This window comes from Monodon monoceros, unplaced genomic scaffold (assembly GCF_005190385.1).
Source record: "Monodon monoceros isolate NGI ecotype Baffin Bay Population unplaced genomic scaffold, NGI_Narwhal_1 Super_Scaffold_15, whole genome shotgun sequence".
NCBI classification, from domain to species: domain Eukaryota; kingdom Metazoa; phylum Chordata; class Mammalia; order Artiodactyla; family Monodontidae; genus Monodon; species Monodon monoceros.
Window position 1 is genome coordinate 87,451,140 of NW_021703771.1, and position 9,894 is coordinate 87,461,033.

The 9,894-nt window shown below is 46.4% G+C and overlaps 1 protein-coding gene across 1 annotated transcript in view; it reads left to right on the forward strand.

Moving 5' to 3' along the window:
- The window catches only part of SMOC2 (SPARC related modular calcium binding 2), a 154,894-nt gene extending 145,216 nt beyond the window's left edge, over nucleotides 1-9,678 (forward strand). Inside the window, exons 12-13 of the mRNA XM_029223864.1 lie at nucleotides 5,921-5,958; nucleotides 8,142-9,678. Of these exons, the coding sequence (XP_029079697.1) occupies nucleotides 5,921-5,958; nucleotides 8,142-8,159 (56 nt within the window). The 3' untranslated portion in view covers nucleotides 8,160-9,678. The remainder of the gene's footprint in view (nucleotides 1-5,920; nucleotides 5,959-8,141) is intronic.
- Nucleotides 9,679-9,894: the final 216 nt, after the last annotated feature.

Consider the following 9,894-nt stretch of genomic DNA (forward strand, 5'->3'; position numbering starts at 1 on the left):
TCAGCCCGGTTTATTAGCAGTTCAATAATTCCTGTTTCCAAACCAGTTATTTCAATGGTTGAAACAGTGTTTCAGCTGCGTTACCAGATGTGTGTATCTCTTCCCTGAACCCAAACGCTGTCAGCAGCCCAGGGGCCGTGTGCAGACTTGATGGTTTGCAGAGACCTCTCCCATCTCTGCTAATTTATGATTCTGTTATTCTGTTACCAAACTTGTAGCATATTTGAAACATGAAACAAGTTTGAGAGTAGATTCCGGAGCATCGGTAGATGGTGGTCTTTACACTTCCTTGTAGTTGCAGCTCAGCTGGGACGTGGAAGTCCTGGCCGCTGACCTCGACTGTGGGCTTCGGGAAAGGACTGCATCTGTCTTGTCAGTTTCTGTGTCCCGAGCACTCGTCATAATAGTCATTCCGCATGATTCAGCCGAACTTGGTTCCAGGCTAGATCCCTGTAATTGTGAAAGGACTCTTGCTAATTTTCCTGTGAGAAGTTACTCCTGGAAGAGTTGAGTTTTATTTTGAAGACCTCTGTATGGGGTCTCGGAAGCTAAGTGCACTTCATGTTGCCCCGAACATGTCCAGACTGCAAACAGTGGTAAAAATACGCGGCCGCCCACTTTGCTGGCCTTGTCGGTTGATGGTGACATTTCCCGGCAGGATGTGGGTCCTTGCTGCCCTCTGATGGGGGTCAGGCTCAGAAGGCTCTGGTCGTGGAAACATTCACCACGCTGCTGTGTGTCTGCAGGCGGGGTGGGGGGGGCGAGCTGGCCCGTCAGGGGGTGACTGGCCCCCATCACCATCCTGCCTCACGGTCCCCGTGGCTCCTTCTTTTCTCCCAGCCAGGCCGGGGATGGGAGTGAGGCTGCCCTCATTCTCACTTGCAGATGAGAAACCCAAGAGCGCCGTGCGGCTTCCAAGCCCTACAGCCACCCAAGGCGTGCGGCGGGTCCACCCTGAACAGCGGCCCAAGCGCACGGGTCCGCCTGCAGGAAACCGGCACCTGCTGGGCTGCAGCTTCTGTCGGGGTTTCCTCAACCCCGCGCAGCCCTGCCCTGCAGCCCCCGGGGGGGCCTTGGACGTTTCCAGTCCAGGCAGTCGCCCCCACCCTTGCTCTCCTTTGTTGGGGCTTAGGGTCGCTGTCTGCCGCTGTCTGACACTGCCTGTGATTCTTGGACCTGGACAGACGTTCTCACTCACCCTATGATTTTTTTTTCGATTTTGGTCCCCCATAGGGCCCCAAGAGACAAGTGACCTATTGCAGTTTTAGGCAGAAATCCTGGCAGCCAGGCGTCTCGGAGGCCCAGGGAATCACCATGGGAGCCAGCGGGGAGCCAGTGGCCGGCTAGCTGGAGGCCGGGGGACTGTAGCTCCCCCCGCCCTGGGGCTCTGATGATTGCCGGGGAGGGGGATGAACGCTGACCCAGTGACTCGTTTCAGCTGTTGCCAGGTTGGCTTGGGGCCGCGGTGGCCCTTCCTCCGTTCCAGAACCCAGCCTTGAACTTCTGAAAGAGTCTAGTTTTGTGGTTTCAATGAGCAAATTAAGTGCAGGCTCAACAGTGTGTAGAATGTGTCCTTTTAATCTTTAATCATCACCCCTTTCTGAAGGGCCCAGGCCAGTCCATTGTTTGCAAAGACCCCCCTCTTGATGAGCACCCAGACCCCTGAGCCTCGTCCGCGTGCCTGAGGGACGTCCCTCGCCAGGGGCACGGTCCTTTCTGCATGTTTCCTAAATACAAAGGAAGTCAGCAAATGGAGATGCTTGGCAGGGAGAGTGGGCGGGGGTGGGGTGGGGGGTGGTGGTGGAGGCCCAGTGCACGGCGGCTTTGCCAGGAGCATAATTGGCCTCAGAGCGGCGGCGAGTGTGAGGCATTTTGAGATGGAACAGTATCCCTCCAGTAGTTTCAAGATGAATTCTGAGCAGCGGAGAAATTACTCTCCTGGATACCACCGCCTGACCCAGCCCTTTGGTTCTACAGAGAAGGCCACGCTCTCCACCCGCCCCCACTCTTCATGGCTCAGTCCACAGTGTGGATGGGTCATTTCCAGAAGCGTTAACCACGAGTGGGTATGTTGTTTAAACACCAGCACTTGGTGTGAATTGGTGCCACGTAGCCTGTGTTGAGCCCACGGGTTCCGGGGCATCGGGAACCACTGCGCTCGCGGGTGAGTCCTGAGCTTCTGCAGAAGGCACAGGTCGTGCTGAGAAGGGTGTGCAAATCCCAGCCCTCGGTCAGGTGCAGGACTTCTGACGTTGTGGCTAACGAAGTGCTCAGTTCTCTTAGTCATTCATTCGCTCAACACAAACGTCGAGGATCTGCCGTGAATCACGGGGCGGAGGTGGGAGTTGAGTCTCAGAAGCTCCGCAGTTTGTAGGGAAGATAGAAAAGCCCTAGAACGGCCCGAGCGTAAGGCGTGGGTGTAAGCAGGCTGCTGGCCGGGCCCTGAGGAGGCGGCTCCCAGCTCGAGGACTCGGGAAAGCATCACTGGGACAAAAGGATGGACAGGACGGCCCAGCCCCTGTGCCAAGCACTGGGACACTGGTGCCTCCCCTGGAGCATCTCCGATGCAAAGCCTCAACACTGCCCGGTCAGAGCCCAAGGCATGAGGGGTAACTGCGTGACACCCGAGGACAGCCTCGTCCGAGAGCCCAGGGACCATGAGAAGGGGCTCCTGGTCAGGTGTCTGCCAGCCAAGGGTGCCCTCGCGGGAGAAACGGGATCGGAAGCTGGTCTTCCTGGAAACGCTGAAGGTCGGTCGGTCTTGCCGTGCTCTGGAGACACCACGGCAGCTCTCACCCCGCACGCTGAGGCCTCAGGAAGCTGACGTGAATCCAGCACCTTCAGAGTCACGATCCTGGACACCTACACTTGGTTGTAAACAAAACTGTCTCAAAACCCCAGCTCCCTGTCAGCACCAGCGTTGGACCTCTGAGTTGGCTCAAGGGCCTTAGCCGATCACATGCCCTGTTGTTTTATAATCTGGTTAAATAATGGAAAACTTGAGGTGTGGCCAGTCCAACAGATCAGGAGCCAGTGCTTTGGAGAAGATGGTGCCCACAGAGGCAGTGCACTCCCCCGGCCCCGGCTGCTCTCGGGCTGCAGGATGCTGCCCTCTGCCCCTGGGTGGGGGGCGGAGCGGGGGCGTCTCCACACCTCTCCTCCGGGCCGGGGCTGCGTTCTCACAGAGGACAGAACGCACAAGGGGAACAGAGAACAGGTTCGCAGGCAGAGCGGATGTGCAGAAGGGGTGCAGTCCACGTCCTCTTGCCGAGAGGGGTCCAGGGTCTCCGCACAGCCCTACAAGGGGACACGGAGAGGGTGGGTGTGTAACCCTGCTATCAGGGGAGCGAATAACAGAGCATAACACCTTGATGTCATCATCATTTAGTAGAAATGTTTAAATTACTGCAGAATCTTGAGTTATCAGTTATCTTCTTTATGTGCCTCTGAATAAACCGATGTGTCTGAATTTTGTTGTCTTAGTAACCAGGAAGATAGCACGTGTCATCCCCTCTCTTCCCCCAGAGAAGCTAAATTTGGTAAAAGTAGCAATTTGGTAAAAAATGAGCATTGGGGATTTAGATACATTATTAGCTGATCTTGCAACCCTTTTTTTTTTTATCTTGCAGAATTTCTCTAAGAGTTTTTCAACTTTATTATCATTTATCTTTTACTACCCTGTGTAATTTGAAATAGTGAAAAGTCAGAAAAACCTAAGTATTCAGGAAGGGGTTAGTTGGGACAGTCTAAGTATCCAAGTGGCTACCAGTTTCTTTTGTTTTCTTTATTTTTGCTCACTAGTTAACAATACATCTTTTATTCTAAAAAATATGAGAAATTAAATAAAGAAAATAAATAACACATGACCTTTTATTCTGAGACAAAATCAGACCAGATCTATAGCTTTCCAAAAAATATTTCTATGCACATATACATATGTATTTATGTACTGTGATTTTCACTACAAAATGGTGTCATAATGTACATACTTCATTAATCACACCTGTTTTAAGCAAGTACACAAGAGTTTGCATTTAAATTTTTGCAACTAAGACATGTTATTGGGAGCTTGATCTCAATTTCCACCATTACAAAAAATGCAAAAATGCAAAAAAACCTTAAAAACTATTGAGAACTGATAGAGCCTAGAAAAAAAATTTCTGAAGAATTCAGAAAAAAAGTTCACAAAAGATGATACCATGCCCTCATGATTCTCCAGAATGACCATTGTGCAGAAAATCAGCAATTAGGAAACATTCACTTTTGACCAAATTATCTTTTTCAGCCGGACTGCCATGCCAGCTACATTCTCTCAGACATATTGCCTTACAGCCAAATTGCCGTTTGCCGTGTCACCTGGAAACAATCACTACCATTCGATACCGAGGAAGCCACCCTTCCCGCCACGCACACACATCCATCGCTGAGCTCTGTGGTAGGAGCTGGGAAATACATACTCATTTTCTCACCGAAAAGTGTCTTTATTGATGTGGCATGGCTTCGTATTTATCTCGATGATGTACATTCCGTTTCATTCAAATTAATTAACAGTTTATTATTTTTCTGCCCTTCACGTATTTTAAATGGAGCTTTTCCCTACTCCTTCTTGAGTGGAATATTCCATCCAGTGTCGTTAATGAAACTTATACTCTTTTCAGCTACACAGCGAAGCTCTAAACACCAAAAAACGTTAGCTTTTCTTGCTGCAACCTAACTTGAATCTGTAGCTACCTCCAGTGACCAGTAGTCTGATGTTTGCCACAAAAGAAACCAAGAAAAATCTGGGAATTGTTGACAGTGCAATTGGTTTAGATTAGATTCAAAGTATCAGTTTAAAATTCTTTAAATTTGAACCAATGGCGCGAAAGCCTACTTCCTCTGTAAAGTAGTCATTTCAGGCAAAGCAAAGTGGAGAGTGGCAACAGAAATTATCCCGATCCTTGAATCATTCAAACTACAATGGAAAGAGATAGTCCATATAGCTACCGTTTATTTAATATTTTTGCAATTTACTTAATATGTTTGTGTTTCAAATTTTCATGCTCTATTTCTGTTTGCTTGAATATAGCAAGAGAAGAAGTTTGAACACAGAATAATTTTGCTCTTTATTTTTTTAATTGAATGGATAGACGTCAACAATTAAGGCATTTGGGATGAGGGATGCTGCCCTCCGCCTACTGATTCATTTGAAAGATATTTACAGGTGCTCCCTGCTCTAAACATTGGCAGAACCACAGTAAATAAAACAGACAAGAGTTCACATCTTTCTAGAGCTTACATTTTAGTGTGGATGCAAGAAATGAGATAAATGAGAAAAACCCACTGTGTGATGGGTGATGCTAGCTAAGTTGGTGATGGGGGGAGGGGAGGGGGAAGGCTGAATTTCAGGTGGAGATTTGGGGCAGGAAAAGTGCCTCCACAGGTGATGTCCCAGGTCCCAGTCTTGAAGGAGGCACAGACGGAACCAAGCAGGATTTGGGAACAGTTATTTTGATCCAAACAAGTTAAATGATTCTCGTGATTTAACCATAAAACCAAAAGATTTCAAAGACCCGGTGCTGGTTCCTAGACTTCCAGCTGCCTGGGTCCTCTCTCCCTGGGAGAGTTTGAAAACTCGGGGAAGGAGGTCTCCACGGCTAGTGGACATGCCTTTGGAGTTTTGGGTAAAATGGAACAGTCTTCTAAAGTTGGGTCAGAGCATTTGTATTGTTGGGAATTGTTTACATCGTGACTTTTATGATCCACTATTTATAATCTGTGCTCAGCGTATGTGCAGATGCATATTTTCTCATGTAAACAAGTCTGCCAGTGGACGACACTTTCCTACAGTGATATGGGTTTCTTCCTGAAACATTCTATTTGACCTTTTACTAAATAAAGAATATTTGGTTTTTAATCTTTCTTTTTTTTTCCCTGTTAGCCCCCAGAGGTAATGCTGAAAGCACTTCTAATAGGCAGGTGAGTATGTCTACATTGTAGCCTTAATCATTTACTGTTTTAGTTATAGGCAATAAAAGTTGAGGTTCTGTCAACTTGTAAAGTGAAGTTCCTTCCAAGAAAAGAAGCAACTTATCGTGTCTGTACCCCTGTGAGGCCCCAAATAGCCATGCAAGATTCTGTCAGAAATTACCAACTTGCTGAAACACCAGCATCAACGTTTTGCCCTAATTATTATTTTCTTGCTACTTGAAATTTCAATTATTTTATTATTTTTAGAAAAATTTCTGAGTCCCCTTATTTTTGGAAATATTTATTTTTAAATAGTTCTGCAGGATGTGGATTTGTAATTTATTCCTTACGTTTGGTTAAGGAGATTGCAGGAAGGGGGAGTCTTCTTTTTTCATCTAGGGATCCGAGTGAGACAAGTGGCAGCTCCAGAAGGGATTTTTCACTTCCTGCCGTGTGTGCTCATAAACATACTTCTATGCTTCTGAATCTGTATTTCTGCCTGTGCAATTAAAGGAGATAATTGTGGTGTCTCTCCCCAGCATCCCAGGCCACAAGCTCTCCAAAGTCTAGAATATTTTCCAGAAGATGAACACGAGCGATTCATTTCTCCCTCTCTCAAAGCCTGGGCCACATCCTCCTTTCTTAAGACCACTTGTCAATTTGTTATGTATTTTGTCTTCACCTGCTTGATTCCAGGTCTCTGGTCCCTAAGGCAGGCCCCCGTATTTGTGGTGGGCTTGAAGTGGAGACCTTCCACGTGCACCTTGGATGCAATTTAAAACCATTTCATTAGGAAAGATGTGTGATACGGTCGGTCTTCTTTGTTTAGCAAGTGTTTATGGTTTCAACTTTTAAAATCCCACTGCAAATCACTTGTGCTTTAGAACAGGGCTGGTCTGAAAGCAATGACCTGGGCTGAGCTCTGAAGACTCCCAAATGGTTGTTTTCCTAAGATAACGCCAATGACGGGCACATGGGTGCTGCCTCAGCCTGAAATAAACTCTGTTCCAAACACAAGACTCACTCAGCTTTTTCCCAGAAAAGGAATCCAGAGCGGTTTCCCCAGCCCTTTTGATGGTGTTTATCACTGCAAACTGTGGTCCTGGGATGATGTCCTGCAGTGGCCGGCACATGATAAAGTGATTGAAGACCATACAGATTTCTTTGAAGAATCAGAGTCCCAACCACCAAAAGCGTTCACTATATGAATAACCAAACCCAAGAACTATGAAATGAAGGGCAGCAAGTAGGATGCATGAAGCTTATATTTAATCGAAAAGTGAGCTGTCTTTCTTGGTATCTTCTCCAGTTTCCATCACAGCTCAGCAGTGATCAGAGCAGTGCTATCAGCCACTGCTGACGTAGCTTAAAACGTTAGTGCCACCCCTCCTCCCGCAAATCTGACCAGCTTTAGTTGCTGGTAAAATACACTGATGGCTTATCTTTATCCTCAGCTAATTAAAACAAAACTTCTTATTCACTTAATGCAGGAGATATAGTCCCTCTTGTCCCCTGTTCATATATTTATCTGGGGAATAAAAGCCAACACAGAAGCCTCCTGAATGTTCAAGTGTAATTATTTCAAGTAGACCAACTTGTACTGGTGGGAATGGGTCTACGTGGAGAAATAAACCTGGAAGATTGTACTTTGCTTCTCCTTTTCATTCTATTTTATTTTTAATTGGCGCAGTGCAGAATTCCAGTAATTTAGTAAACAAAACTTTTCAAGTTGTATTTCTTAGAGAGGTCAAATAGTGAATGGAAAGGATGAAAAGAAAACTGTTAAAAAAAACATGCCTTTATCAAATTTGAAGCATAAATTAGTATTAAAAGTATTTTTATATGATAAATCCATGGTGATTGGAGATTCTGCACAATGTTTAATATACTGAACACACTTACAATCCTTGAAATAAATGCTTTCTCAACTGATATATTTTTCCTGATATTTCTGAGCATTGAGTGGGAGGAAAGTGCTAGAAGTTGAGAAGCGTCCACAATGTTTTTATTATTTTTTAAAATTCTTACCCCCCAAATAAAGCACTCTTTCTTTTCACATCTATTTAAAAATACTGCTTTTTTTCCCTTGTTGTTACCAGCTGGGTTTATTTTATTCCTAAAAGACAAGTCTTCATCTTCAGAGATGAGTGATGCAAATGTCTAAATACATCTCTTTTCTGTCTTTTTTTCAGCCAAGGAAGCAAGGATAAACGACTGACACATCCACGGCGGGTCCTAGACACGTGGCCAACTCCCTCACCAAAAAGCAATTAAAAAAAACAAAACAAACACATAGTATTGCACTTTGTACTTTAACTGTAAATTCACTTTGTAGAAATGAGATATTTAAACAGATGGCTTTAATCTGTGAAAATGGAAAGGCTGGCTTCAGAAAAGTAATCACATACAATGTATGTGTCCTTCTTTGACCTTCAAAATCTGTAGTTGGTGGAGATGTATTCTGAGTGGATTTAAGCTTAATTTCTTCCTCCTACGCATGTTAACCTGGCAGAAGCCTTGGCCTAAGGCGCTCTGGCTCCAGGCCTGTATCTCCTTACCAGGGCCATTACTAATAGTCTCGCCAGGTTGGCGTCGTTGGAAATCGACTGCCCTGGCAGCATCGCTGAATCCATGTTGGAAGCTTCATGGCGCCATAGAAGTTTGTAATCAACGGCTGTCTTCGTCATGCAGTTAATGAGTGCATGGGTCTTTTTGTTTCTTGGGATTTCGTGTTAGTTTGTTGGTTTTCCTTCCAGAGTTCTCGCTCACGCAATGAGTTACCCAACCACTGAAGCACTCTTTACAGGTAGTGCCCTGGTAGAAAAGAACGTTTTTCAAACCCTTTTTGATGTGACTGCTTTTTCCATTGCAAGCTTCTGTTTGAGTTTTGCCTTGGGCTCAGATTATTCATGCAGCAAATGCTAGAGAATTCTTTCTGCCTTTCTGAGGCAGCGTGAAGGGGTCCATCGTTCAGAAAAGTAAATTTCATCATGACCTGACCAAGCTGGCTAAACACGCTTGTCAGCCTGCTTTTTCTCTTACACCTGGCCCCTACCCACCTGACCGTGGCCCACCCAGGGGCCCCCCGGAAGGTAAAACTGTCCCCTGAACAAATTATGAAGAGTCCCCTTAAAGAAGGTGCAGCCAGGCGAAGTTGTGCCTGGGTCTTGATCTCGGCAGCCGGAGACAAAGGCCTGTGGGTCCCCCACCTTCCCTTCTTTCCTGGAGGCCTCAAGGGCTCAAGGGTTTGCCGATAGGAAATTCATCCAAATGGGACTTGAGAGGGGCGAGTGAGGAGCTGAATGCCCCCCTGTGAGCAGCAGAGTGGGCCCTCGGGGCAGCCGGCTGCCCGTCTCAGAGCTGGACCCCGGCTTCCGCAAAGGTGCCCATGGGCTCCATGAAGCATTTAGGGGACAGGTCCGGAGCTGGGGTGACACGCTGTGACGCTGTCTCGGCTCTAGCTTTTGGTTTGGGAAAAAAATCTTCACGGCCCCAGACCCCCCAACACATGTCAAACGATCTTGAATTTGCATGAAGACGTTTCAAGAGGCGTCTCATTTAAACCGTGCAAAAGTCAAAACGGAAACTTTGGAAACACAAACCCAGCTCCAGTGTGTATCACCATTGTTTAAGAAACAGTTAGGATCCTAAATTTATTGGATGATCTTTTATATTTCTGAACTTTGAATTTAATCCTTTTTCTTAGATTAAAATAAAATATGCTATCAAAACCGTACTTGGCCTCTGGCTTCATTCTGAGGGTGTTTACCATTGGGAAGCAAGGCAGGGGCCCTGGGCTGGAGTGAAAGGAACCCTGGTTCTGCCCCTCTGGCCATGGGACTTGGGACAAGTTACTTAGCCTTTGGGGGCTTCAGTCTTCTGCTCTATCAACAGGGACGACAGTGGCATGCACCCCTGGGTGAAGGTTACGTGTATCCATGTGTG